The sequence below is a fragment of the Lepisosteus oculatus genome, chromosome 4 (assembly GCF_040954835.1).
Source record: "Lepisosteus oculatus isolate fLepOcu1 chromosome 4, fLepOcu1.hap2, whole genome shotgun sequence".
In the NCBI taxonomy this organism is placed as follows: Eukaryota; Metazoa; Chordata; class Actinopteri; order Semionotiformes; family Lepisosteidae; genus Lepisosteus; species Lepisosteus oculatus.
In genome coordinates this window covers 26,819,905-26,833,593 of record NC_090699.1, presented here as the reverse complement: position 1 = coordinate 26,833,593, position 13,689 = coordinate 26,819,905, and the positions used below count along the sequence as shown (strand labels likewise).

Here is a 13,689-nt window from a genome sequence, read left to right as displayed (position 1 = left end):
TCTTATTCTGTACACCAGGAAGAGATTTTTAAACCAACACTTTTTTTTTTAGATTTAAACGGGAAAAATACCTGGCACTTCAGAAATTTCTTTGTCATAGTTATACAGTACAAGTGCAATAGACAAGTACACATCAAAACATCTGTAATATAGCGCAGGATACTGATTAACTATAAATACAAAAACATCTAACAATATTTACAACAAGGTGAAATGGATACCTCATATGTAAATCTAACTATGTATAACAAGCAAAAAAAACGTGGGTTTACATTTGAACCACTAACCTTAAGAGGAAAAAAGTGGATGTGAGAAGTAATACTGATGTTTCACTACTTCACCCCTGTTGCCACCTGATATATTGAATATTATTGGTTGGAAAGGATAGTGTCCTTCATCAATATAAGTCGTGTCAGGGAAATAAAGAGATTTACTAAATGGGATTCTAGTATTAGTTATTACCAGCATGAGTCAAAATTACATTAAAAAAATAAAAGCAGGCTAATATTCTCATATCTGTAATTTGCTTTCATTGGTAAGGGTAACGTGACTATTCTTGTGAATGGGATGTCAGTCCATTGCAGGGAAATGGAGAAAGAGACAATTTAGATTAGCAAATCAAATCTAGCCAGCATGTTCTTGGGAGGTTTGAGGAAACCAGGGCACACAAATGCACAAGCTTCCACAGACAGCTGGGGCAGCCTCGCAAATCACAGCACTAATTTAACTTATTACCTCAGCAAGTGCGGAATTGATGGATCTTATTATATTTGTTCTGGTGACAAGGAAACTTGTTTAATCACTAGTGCAGTGTTTAAATACTGGATAATATAGCTAATTTCCATCATATTTCACAGAGAGCAGAATATCTGTACTGAAGTTGCTTATTGTTAATCTTGTATGAAGCTAGATAGGATGTACTAAGTGATTACACAATGCGAATTAATAATTACTATCTGAATGTCAGCTAAATTAACAGGATTTGTTCTGAGGCGAATTGCTGAAATATTTCTTCAAAATGAACATTACAGTATAAGTTGCCTTCAAGAATAAAATTAGTAAAGCCTGTTATGTATTGAAGGAAAACATAAAAATGAAGAGCAATTTTGGACTGACTTTCAAATTCAGAGCTATATTTGGAGAATGAGTTGAAATATCAGCCATTCATTTTCATAACACAGATTCTAATAAATTCCACATAGTTATCCATACATACATAAATGATTCAAAAATTAGTCAGGTTTCCATTTGAAATAAATTACAAATCTAAAAATTTGAATTTTAACTTTGCACATAAAAGAGATCAATACATGTTTTGCCTGAAACTAGCAGGCAAAGAGTGTTGATAGTTTCAAGGAAATGGTGGATCTACAGAAATCTGAAGTATGCACTAGATATCTGATGCTTAAGCATTATGTTCTCACATGTATTTCCTTGTATGTTCTCCCTGTATGTTCTGTGCACTACAAAAGACAAACACAGTCTCTTTCCAGCAGAGAGAAATAGCCATAAGAGAAAAAACATTTTCGATACTCTGCCTTCACCTTTTTAGAGGGTCATTTTCAAAGTGCTCATGTGCACATTACATATGTCAAACCAGTGGCTATCTATATCCTTCCGGGGCAGCACTCCATTGTAGGGTAGGGAGGGGTTTTGCCTACGGTCCTGGCTGCTCACAACCTTCCAGAAGTGGCTTCCCTTAAGGAAGAAGATGGAGTTGTGTGTGTAGGAGAAATAAGCCACGTCCAGGTTTCCGATGGGGTGATCTCCAGGCACAACCGCAGGGAACACATCCGTTATTCTCATGGGGAAGCCATTCACTTTCTTGTTAGTTCTCACATCAAAGCTGTATACCTGTGAAAAAGGGAAAGCAAACATTTTGAACTGGTTATTTAAAACAAAGAACAAAAGAGAGTAACAGCAAAAAAATAGATTTTTTTTTCCCCCAGCAGCAGCATTTCGTCAGTGCCTTGCTATTTATTTTTAGCCTCTGTTAACTGAGATGTGCTAATGAGAAGCCAGGAGGCACGGTGTGTGGTGATTCAGTGTTACCACAGGAATGTAGAAAGAAAAAGGTTAACAAGTGAATGCTTGAAAATGCCAAATTAGCCATGGATCCTATTTAGGTTACAAGAGTGAAGTTTGTCTGAATAAATTAAAGCACTTCTCAATTTATTGCTGTCAGACAACGATCATGTTCATCACTGCAGTTTAAAACAAGGTCCAGAATCAGGAGCAAACAATCTAGCCCATGAAGTCCTCTTAAGCCTTTTAAATTCTGAGCTGATCATTTGTACTAGTCTGTATTTTGCTGTATTCCTGAAAAATATTCTTCCTCGTGAGTGGGAAAGCTGTGAGGTGGTCTGAATGGATTTGTGGACCAAAGATCCAGCCCTTACATGCAAGTCCTTAAAGAAATAAATCCTGGAGTCCCTCCTGTTGTAGAACGCTGTGTTGATGGGGCTGGGAATCCCAGGGAAGCCTTCAGAAATGAGCCTGGGGTATCGTTGTCCTTCTGAGTCCTGGGTGTACACCTGGTCATTCTCACTGTCGTACCTCCAGTACTGAGTGCCTGCAGCCATGCAGGGCAAACATACAGTACAACTTCAAGTGTTAATCAAGGCATAGGTTAACTGGGCATGAATCCAGTTTCTTTTCCTTATTCATGTATTTTTCCTTCCGTAACACTGCAGACATTATGTCCTTATTGTTTTCTTCAAATCCAAGTGGAATTAATTCCCCTACCATTCTAAGCCACCACTACTAATAAGAGTGGAAAAATGGCTTAAGAAAAATACATCTGTATTTAACCTGGTGTGAGCCTGCTGCATGTTAACGCATGCTATTATCGCTGTGCTTTAGCGTTTTCAGAACTGTATTTGCTCATTGTAAGGTTCTCAGTAATGGGACATAAAGAAATGTGTCAGGGTATTTATTTTATTTAACACTACCAGACTTCTTCTGTTAAATACAGTCTGTGGAGTACTATTTAATCCTTTTTTTTTTTTCAAACCCCTCTTGCTAATTTAGCAGCAGTTACATGATTTGGGCTAAAGGACTACAGCATACACTGAGCCACCACATCCACACAACCATCACCCACAGCCAGAATCAGTTCTCCCTGCCCATACAACCCTGTCTGTGTGCTGCACCTAAGTACATTTTATTACCTTTAAAAAAATAGGCAGCGTCAGTCCTCCAGTCCCACACGTGAACATAAGCATCCACCCCATCCGAAGGAATTCCATGCCAGCCCACCTGCAGAGCAATGGGGTCACCATACCGGGTCCTGTTGCTGCGGTTCTCGTATAGCCAGTACCAGCTATCCCGGATGAAGTAAGTGTTGAAGCGGATCACCAGCTCGCCATAGGGAGTCCTCTCTTTTCTGACCCAGTCAAAAACAGTGTTGAAACGGCCTTTGCACCCACCTAAAGCAGACGTCAGCAAGACAGAAGTTGCTCCCATTTACATGCATGGTATATTATTGACACCAACAAGTTTGGGAACTACAGAAGAAGATTAAGCTCAAAGCTTCCTGTCCAGCTCAGGTATTGAATAGTTTGAACACTGTGCAATGCTTCTAACTCCAAACTCCAATGTGTAGGTATCTGTACAGCTTATGTTTTAATTCTACATTTTCAGATGTAACCTTCTGTCTCTTTAGCGTCTTGAAGCTTGAGATAGTGATCAATAAAGAGCAACAAGCCCATGCTTGAGAAGTAAACGTTACCTGTGATCTACAAAGTCACAACATGAATCCTGTTTCATTAAAAAGAGAAAAATCTACCGAGTTCTACTCTGAAATGTAGTTTATTTGCAAAATATCTAAAATTTACAAAAACAGTAGAGAATTGGAGAATTTGATTTATGGACTCAAACATTAAGGGAACCATTATATCTTCCTTTTAAATGCTGGTAAGAGTGATTTAATGCAGTTAAACACTCTCTCTGACAGTTTACAATTTTTAGGAAAAACAAAAGGTCAGTACGTTATCCGAGTTGAGCCTTCTTGGAATGTTATTTCAGTATATGCAGGTGGTAGGTAGCCAAGAAAAGCACAATACTGTAGGTCAGCCAACAGTAATTGAATTGGTTCCTGCAGAGTTTATGCGATTTGCATAATTAGTCAAGATGGTTGTGTTTTTGGAGTGAAAACAGGATCTTTGTCTAGATGTATAAAGGCCATAATATAAAATCATACAAAAAAAGCTGGACAAGCTTTGTTACATCCTAAAATACTAGGAATAAACATACACTACAGTAACTTAGTGTACTTAATATGCCATCATTAAAAATGCCCAAAAAGAATTCCATGAAAAGAAAAACTGCTGTCCATAATACATCTTTGTGCAGCAACTATTTCACAATTACAATTTTGAATTTAAATAAAAATAAACATTTACATTTTCAAAATATATTATTCTCACTGCTTCCTACTTCACACATTCTCAATGACAAAACCGTCATCACATTTCTTCTCATGATCTAATTTCAGTTTCATCTGAGATCAAATTTATGTCAGATTAACGTATAGATTAGCCTTTAATAAACTAGCTATTTTATACAGGTTTACCTGTAATAAATATCACTATGATAAATAGCACTAAAATACTCCCCCTTTAATTGCATCTTGTTACAATGATTTATATTAATAATTCATGCATGAAGCATATTGAAAACGAATATATCTTGTAGTACCTAAATATTGAATGAGATGCATTAAACTGACATTAAGATAACAGAAAGTTTCACAGCCGGGAGGACTGCCTTGCCAGTATAACTAAAAGATTATGTAATTCCTGCAAAAAGGTTTTTTAGTTTTAATACGTCTTTAAAAATAGTATGTAAAACAAATATTTAGTATTTATTTATCCTCTCAAGTGATTATTAAAAATAAAAAAAATAATAATAAATGTGGGCAGATTCTTAAGGTGACATTATAAGCAATCTTTTACATTAGAAAAAATAATGCATCATTGTTAAACCTGAAAATCTGTCTATTGCAGATTTGAAGAAACTGCAGATCTGCTTACAGATACTGCTCTCACTGCTTGTGAAGTTCACAGTTCTGTGAGCAATGATTATTTACTCAAATGCTTTCAAGCAATGCATGAATACAGCTGAGCCTCCTATGAAAGAAAATTCTTAGTAGACCTAATTAAAAAATATTGCATGTTCTCTACAGGACCACCCTCTCCTCTCAAAACAGAAACAGAATACTGTATGCAGTTCTTAAAATGTTTTAGAATTGAGAGACCAGCACTGAGGAAACATAATGAAATTCCATGCATATATATATATAATTGTGTGTTTTTAACTAGATAAATAAATATTTGGAACAGTGGGTTATTACATTTTAAAACCACCTGAGACTGGATAGACTTAAGATTGCACGCAAAATGAAGGATCCCATTTATAAGCATGATCATAAGATTAATTGATATTTTGGGTATACACGTTTTTCACAGAACCCCGTTGAGAATGTGTGAAGATCCTTCTCAAGAACAGATCTCCACCTTCTATAGTTTCACCCCTCTGCCTTTGTTTTTAGCATGGAAACTTCGTGGTACAGTAGGTCCTACACAAGCCACCATACCATAGAGCTGCTGGATAGCTTTTCTGTCCATCCAGTCAATTTCGAAGGCTGAGTCCTGAGGGACATAGCTGGGTTGCATAATGGATCCTCCTCTGTAGATATGTGGCAAGCCTAAAACATGACCTATCTCATGCACTGCAACCTGGAATAAAGAGCCAGAGTAAGTTTTTAACTACTGTATACAGCTGTGATTGAAAATCATTACAACATGCTCTGAGAGGCTCAGGTTGAATAACTGGCATAAAAGACTGTATAATATACTTGTTCTGAGTTCTGAACATCCAACCCAAAAGGAAGAATTGTGCAGATGTTCCATGAAACATTAATTATGAAATTCATCCTTTTTGATTCACCCGCTCAAACACAGAAATGTTCCTGTGGTTTAATAGGTCTTGACAGTGCATGCAAAGGACATAATCCTTAATGGATGAGACACTGGATGTCTTTCAGCATGTGTGGAGTGCTAACAGCTGTCACTGACCTTGAGGAGGCTGATTCCATTGCCACCACTTGGAGCTGTGAAGTGCTCATCATCGTCAAAGTGAATATCACCCAGGAACCATGCATGAGCAAACTCACGACCCGCCCCATCAAAACTTTGGGCGCAGCCCAGGTGTCGTCCTGAATTGCAGACAAGAGGTGTTGACAAGGGAGAGCTTCAGAAAACCGTTTACTGAAAGTGATCAAAACGATATATGTCCAAGTATGCAAATAAACCCCTTCTCAAATGTGAAGTTTTGCAGGAAATATAGACTCTTTTCAAAGATTTTTTAACATTTGTATTAATTTCAATATTACAATGTTTTAATTTCAATATTAGATCTTTTTTAAAGTTAAAATTTTGTAAATGTGTTTACATTTTTCTAGTCTAATAATACATACCAAAATATGGAGGATTGTCTTAACTGTAAACTCTGGTCTTGACCAAGAGTCCTTTATTTGTGGGATTACTGAGAGAAGTCAATGCATGAATGTTGTTGTTTTAGTGACCCAGTTTCTTCCATCTTCTATATTGTTTAATGCAACCATAACTACCATGAGAGAGATTAGAAATGCTTGTCCTACCTGTTCCAAAGCCAAGCCGAACGTCGATCTCGAAAAGAGGAGACGTAAGGTCCTCTTCAAATTCCACAGGACACACCTCGCTCCACATTCTGAAGGCCAGCTTGAAAACATATCTCTGCTCGTCAATGGACAGCTGGCTGCTGTAGCCCTCTCCCATCAGCCTCCACTTCAGCACCTTCTTGGAGAAGCCCACCTGCCCTGCTCCCGTGAGGTCTCTTCTCCGTCTTTTCCTCAATAACAGGGTCTCTAGAAACCGCTTTCTCCTTTCTGGCCCCAGAGACCCAGTCGGGCCGTCTCGGCTGTGAGTACTGTCGAGCCCGCGTGTGGCACCGGCTGCGGTAGTGCTGATGAAGAGAGTCTGGTTCGGCCTGGTGTCTGTTGCGTTGGCAGTGGCGGTGACATTGGAGTCTAACGCCTTATCTGGGACACCGCACCTGGGCTTGTTCATGGCAGCTTTAGTGGCATCATCCAGCACACCTGTGACCCGTAGGCCTGACACCTCTTGGAAATCTCTGAGAGCCGAGATGAACGTGGGGTTTTCAGCGGGATCCTTAGAGGCGCTTTCCTTCCCTGCTCGGGACCCCGAGTCCCCTTCCTGAATCAAAGGCGTCATGTCGAATGGAGCTGTGCTGGCAGCTGCAGGAACCAGTGCCGTGTCAGACTGGGATTCCTCCCAGCTTCCGGGCCTCATAAAGCCATATTTCAAGAGGAATTGCTGTGCAAGGGAAGGCGGTGGCCACACGCAGGTTGGGGTTGATGAAACAGATTTGTTAATTAAGTGGAGAATCCTAAACTGAAATACCTATTATCCAGTAGTGCAGTAGTTGACTTACAGTTTGCTTTTTTTGGGGGAAATCTGAAAAACTGCATAAGCTTATATTTGGAATGTAAGAGTTATTAAACAAGACACAAGTTTCCTACAGACTGTCCATACATGTCTTGACAAGAGTTCATATTACAAACAGTGCAATGTGTGTATAGAATAGATTATTAAGTAGTGCATGTGTTGAGTTTAGGATTAGAGAAGCATCTGCTTCATGATTTGTTACATTGTTTTGTGTATTTTAAGAATTAAAAAAATGTTATGATTTCATTAGATTTTGATTATACAAGCATTTGCTGTTCAGTGATGACGGTCTTATTTAATGCCACTATATTGCATAGTGCATGTAATTGCACTTTTAATATTATTTATATATTATCTTTGTTCATCATGCTGCAAAACTGTTCTGAGTCGTTTCAGGCAAGAATGTTTTTTTTTTAATAAAGGTTGATAGCTACTGCCAGTGTTTTAATAGTGGAGTATTTGAATCGGTATTGTTATATTAACAAACAAGACATTGTGACAAAAAGTTTCACTCCTACCTGAGCAGAGCCTTTGTCTATGATGAGTTCAGCTTGGTGTGAAGCGGGTATCAGCACATCGGAATGGTCTCTGTTGTGAAATATTCTTTCCGCTACAGCCGGGGCGATGAGGGTCAGTAGAAAGTATGCTCTCAGCCGAATTGAAGTCAGCATCGTGGGTGTTCGTGGGGTGTATGACAGATGATGTCACTTAGTTCTGCTTTGTCTTTTCCCTCTTCTTTAAAACATGCCCTGTCTCAAAGCCGTGCGAAACAAGCTCTTTATATATTACAACGGAAAGGGCAAACCACGCCTCCTAAGACAAACCCCAAAAAGTCAACAGTCTTTCAAGTTTCAAGAAAAGCATAGTTTTAATTTAAACTGTTTTGTAACGGAGTTGTGAATAGCTTTACCTTCCCTTTACCTCCTTTTCCTAGGATGTAATTACACCTGAAGTTAACGATGCGGTGATAATCCCCGGTGGGATATTGTGCACTGATTAGATATAGTTTTTACAAATATATATATTTAATTTAGGTAATTCTATAAAACAGTAATGTTTAAAGTCGTAATAATTGACCCCTTTACGCAGGCAAAGACTAAATGAAATATAGTACTAATAAAATGTTATGAGCTTTTCGAGAAAGTTTCTCAAATATAATACAGGTGATAAAAAGAGGAAAAATAAACTGCAAACCAACCTAGTAAAATCTAAATTGAAAATAAATTATATTGCAATTATACAATAAAGCATAACATATATTGAAAAAATGATGTTTTCAGCAAATGTAAAAACGTTGATAGACGTATCAAACGGATTTGGGCAGTGAGCTCTATGGACTTGGTGTTGCACACCAAAACTATTCTTCCGTAAAGAAGGACAGAATCAGCAGGTTTCAAAATAAGTTAGATTATATTTGAGGGAAAAACCGTTAAGAAAACCTGGAACTAGACCATTTAGCCGCTTATACCCGAGTACTATTTAAAGACTTAAAGTCAACTTTAGATTTCAAAGGGAACCAACTGACAGCTTACAGGAGCTATATATTGAAGCTGAGTATTTTATCAAACGAACCACATAATTCTGCAGATTGAAGCCTGTTTCTTACCAGTAAAGATGAAGTATTGATTAAATATCAATATGTATCAATATTTTAGTTACATCTAGGCGGTGGGAGTAGTGTTATATAGTAGAAAGATACTCTGTGCATGTTTTCTATTATGCACAACACAGTAGCAAAAGACACCAAGTTTCCTAACTTTCATTAAATGTTCGATTTCACGAAAGCGTTGCACTTATCTTTAATATCAGACACTTGTAAAATGCAAAGTGCGAGCTGGCAAAAAATCTGACCCATGGGCAACATGCAAATGTAAAACAGTAAAGGTCCCAGCACAAAAACCCATGGAACGCCCTGAGACAGCTGGACTGTAGATTTGTGGGCAAATAGATGCCAAACCAATGAAGGGATACTACTGATTCCCAGATGATTCTTCATGTGATCCAGTAGGATTTGTTGATATTGTTGACAATATCAAAAACTGTCTGAAATCCTGCCAGAGAAGAATATTAAGTGACCAAGAGTCAAACGCCATCAGCAATAAAAATAAAAAGTCCATGCATTGATAGAATATATTGTTTTTTATCCTAAAGGCGCTGAAGTTCTTTACTGTACACACCTGAAGTGCAGCCCTTCCAGGGAGATGTGTGATAGGAGAACCACTGCACAAAATGATCCCATAGAAAAAGGAGAAATTGCTCCAACGGCTGAAAAAAGGAAGGAGTTTAAGAAGGTAAAATTGTACAAATTGTAGTTTTTTTCTGAGACACTGATGTTAATAATCTTCTGCGTTCAAATAATGCCATGGGAACTTTAAAGACAAAATAATCAGGTCCTTGGTTTTCTGCCTTGCCTAAAACATATATCCTACAGCAGAGTGTCCCCAGTCACCACACAGGGGAATTAGTCTGGGAATCTTGGTCCAATGGAAGATTGTGACCTATGGATCCACTAATACCACTCGCAGCAGCAACCTGGTGCTTCCTTGGATGTCACCCGTATCAGTACTGAACAGCCCCACTCTTGCTTAGCTTTTGAAATATGTAGCAGATTATTAACTTAACCAGGGATGTTTTTATATTGTATCAAAACCTGGACCGAAAAGGTTCAAAGAGTTCATTACATGCTAGAGTTTAACTGAGATGCCACTGCAAATTGGAAAAAGAAGAGTAATTGTTAAACTCTTGGTGATCCAGTCCAGATTTTCTGGTTAATGAAACATAACCTAAGACATCTGCAAAATTACCAGTGCTTAACAGTTAATTCATTTTTTGGCTTGAAGAGTTTGTAACTTTGGTATGGCCATTATCACTTATCTTACTAATATGCTTATGTACTACCCTTCTGGTGATAAAAACGTATTTTCCTACAGAGAGATTCTCTATTCTCTGAACTCGTATTTATATACCCAGTAACTCTTGTGTACAGCGGACCAGATCACACGTGCCTTGTAGATTTTACTCTTGAGTTTCATTTCGAAACTCACTGCGACTTGTAAATGACAGTTCCATTCCTTTAACATAGTTGTTAGTTGCTATAAACCTGCTCACATTGTCGCAATTAGTAAATAAATAATAATAATAACAAATGATTAAATAAAACAATGACATGACACATGCAATCAATCAATGGACTTTATTATACTGTATATCAATAAGAAAGAAAACCTGTATAGAGCAGAGAAAAATTAATTTTAACAAAACAACACAAAATTATCTTCAATGAAAGGGAGAAAGTTTGGTTGCTTATTTAGAACTTAATGATTTTAAGAATAATCAATATGATCTCCTGAACATTTTGATTTGTCTGATTACAGTGCATTTACTGTGGAAAACTAACAAAAACAGGTCTGTTGTAACAAGTACATACAATGTACTGTATATGATGCAGTGACACTCCTGAAGAGCTACAAATTTGTATATTTAAACTGTAGGCCTATATTGCAGTTTAACAGTTACCAATCAAACATTCGGTATAGCTCAAGTGTAAGTCTTTAAGCGCTTAACAGGATGTGACACATCTCTGTTGCTTTTATTAAGAAGAGATACATGGAAACTTGCAGGCAGTGAAGCAGCCTTTGACAGATATCATCATTGCTCTGGGATAGTGCTGGATGAGGACACTCAGCTCACTGAGGAGCAACATGTTCTTCACAGCTTTACAGCTGCAAAGCCAGGAGACAGATTATCTGGTCAGAGTCAGCAAAGCGTCTGTGATATTCCTGCAGCCAAGTCCTGGGGCGTGGGCTTTCCTGCGGTACAGCTGACAGACAGCCCCGCGGCTGCCATTGCATCGCCTGTGGACGGTCCAATTGCTGCAAACTACAGGAAGAAACCATCAAGATTTTTTAAAGACAGTATATAGAGTATTTAAAAGGTGACAAATATTAAGCTACCAGTGATGCAGCCAGGGATCAGTGCAGTACTAAATATACTAAATAAGTGTATTTTTACACGTAACAACTCCACATCTTGCACTTCCTTTAATTACTAACCTCATCAGATCCCTCAACTCCAAACTCTACCAGTTCCTCAGTGCGGATAACGACAAAAAAACTCTCGTTTACTACCAGTGGTTGGTAATGTAATTGTCAATCAATGAACTGGTCCTTCCTGTTGTTTCACTTACTTTCAATGTTTCCTTACATCCCGCATCTCACTTACAGTAAGACGTCTCTAAGGTGACTAACAATACAGTGTTACTGTGCCTTCTTTTAGACATGTGGCTGTGATGAATGTGTCAATCACAAGCTTTCACTGATCTTCATGTCAAGTTTAATTTAACTGTGATAGCAAAATAAAGCACGTGATTAATAGACAGGAGATACTGTAAATGTCAAGTGTGCACTATTTACTGATGTTGTATTTTGATACTTGTCTATGATGCAAATGCACTTGGTAATTTCATAAAACAGCTTTTCTTTTTTTATATGGTACATATCACCACCTCCAGAATGATCTAATCAGGAATGATAATTTACTCCTAACAGTTAGAATGACTGAGTCACATCCCACATTTGCATTCACTGTCGGGTTCTCTGCTTTCTCTGCCAAATCATCAGCACTAACAATCTCGGTAGGTACACTTCACCTGCCAACAATACAGCATTGGCTGTAATCAACAACAGAAAAATGGTAGAATAATGAAGCTTTATGTAATACACACTACTATAAAATACTTGAAATGAGGATGTATTGTGTATAAAATGGCTTTAATCATCACACACAATAATTTAAATGAAAATAAATGCCTCAACGTAGCACACTATTGTGAAGAGAAACGAGACAGCGAAAAATGCAAAAAATGCTTTAAATGCTACTATGATCTACCCTTAATGTATGCTTATTCTACTAGTGATCATCTTATTAAAGAAGTACATTTTAGACCACTTGAAATTGTAGAAACAGTCCAATATGTTTCCCTACGTTAATTTAAGAATTAATATAATCTTTTTTGTATATTCAGAAGTGGAGTACTGCACAATGTCTGCAATCTCTTTTTCCTATTAATATACCAATCTACCGAAGGTACAGGTTTGAGGAAAAACTGAAAAGAATGATATTCATAAGCAAAACAAATCTGATAAAGCAAAGAAAAAATCTAATTTCATTAAAGGTGTCAAATGTTTCTTTTCCTGCGTTGTGAGATGACTGCTAAAAAGCTGAACTCGGTGCTTTGTTGTGTAAGATGTCCTTCAAGCAGTGTAGTTATATCAGACTTTCTTCAGATAGGCCATGGGACATTCACAGGTGTCATTGAAAAACGTATATGATGTGCATCATGCTATGACATGAATAGTGAATAACCTTTCTGAAAGATACTGTTAAAGAGAACTTAGCTTCACAGAGCAGAATACTTCCTGCTCCTACTTATTCAAGGAGGATAATTTATTTATTTTCCTGATTACACAGCATTACACTTACCTGACTAGAATGTTTAACAGAAACAATACAGCAAATAGCTAACCACCTTCCCCTAAGTGCTTGTTTAAACAGGATTCTGAAAATGTTGAATGTTACACACGAACAACATGATGTTTAGCAAAACTGCACAAACTTTTTCAAGACAACATTTGGTTATTTCTATTGTAATTTGACAATTAAGGGCCTTTTTTAGCTACTGCTATCTAATTCTACATTGTGTGGATCAGCACTCCTATTGACTAAAGCTAAAACATGCAGATTTAATATGTGATTAAAAGCACCTTTATCAAGTCACCCATGTTAATGTGGAAAGATCAATAGTAAAAGTATAACTGCTTGTAATTCAGATTATCAGTACCTTAATCTGTTCCAGTCTGTTTCCTGATAGTCTTTGCAGAGCCTTAAGGCAAAATTTCACTCCTGAAGGACTGAAGAATGCAATGCTTGCTGGGACATCCTACACACAAATTAAAACAGTACAACATATTATAAGGCCAGCAAAACATCTCTATTTTGTGTCTGTGACAATTTATTTAAAGGTTGCTTGAATGTCAGAGTGAATAGCATAATAAATACAATTAAATAAGATGCTTAAGTTGGATGGACACTTAACACTCTGGAACTGTCACACGTGAAACAGGTGTTGCCAAGTTAATAAATGCAATTCATGTCAAATTTGTTTTCCAAGATGTATACATTT

General features: G+C 37.4%; 2 protein-coding genes across 7 annotated transcripts in view; both read right to left on the bottom strand.

Moving 5' to 3' along the window:
• Nucleotides 1-512: 512 nt before the first annotated feature.
• Nucleotides 513-10,056, bottom strand: mmp21 (matrix metallopeptidase 21). Of its 3 annotated transcripts, none has more exons than XM_015346964.2 (8): nucleotides 9,686-10,056; nucleotides 8,027-8,261; nucleotides 6,662-7,376; nucleotides 6,078-6,217; nucleotides 5,597-5,738; nucleotides 3,171-3,428; nucleotides 2,400-2,572; nucleotides 513-1,854 (listed from the first exon to the last, which is right to left on the bottom strand). In XM_015346964.2, the coding sequence occupies exons 2-8, from the start codon at nucleotides 8,177-8,179 to the stop codon at nucleotides 1,549-1,551; spliced, it is 1,887 nt and encodes a 628-aa protein (XP_015202450.2). In that variant the 5' UTR covers nucleotides 8,180-8,261; nucleotides 9,686-10,056; the 3' UTR covers nucleotides 513-1,548. The 3 variants fall into 3 exon arrangements, with proteins under 3 accessions (XP_015202450.2, XP_006630578.2, XP_069045100.1); XM_006630515.3 differs by having other exon boundaries at nucleotides 8,027-8,257; XM_069188999.1 differs by lacking the exon at nucleotides 9,686-10,056 and having other exon boundaries at nucleotides 8,027-8,696.
• Nucleotides 10,057-10,682: 626 nt separating this feature from the next.
• The window catches only part of uros (uroporphyrinogen III synthase), an 11,255-nt gene continuing 8,248 nt past the window's right edge, over nucleotides 10,683-13,689 (bottom strand). For all 4 annotated transcript variants that reach the window (XM_006630514.3, XM_015346787.2, XM_015346784.2 and 1 more), the window contains exons 9-10: nucleotides 13,348-13,446; nucleotides 10,683-11,387 (exon numbers count right to left, since the gene is read on the bottom strand). In XM_006630514.3, the coding sequence (XP_006630577.2) occupies nucleotides 11,265-11,387; nucleotides 13,348-13,446 (222 nt within the window). In that variant the 3' untranslated portion in view covers nucleotides 10,683-11,264. The remainder of the gene's footprint in view (nucleotides 11,388-13,347; nucleotides 13,447-13,689) is intronic.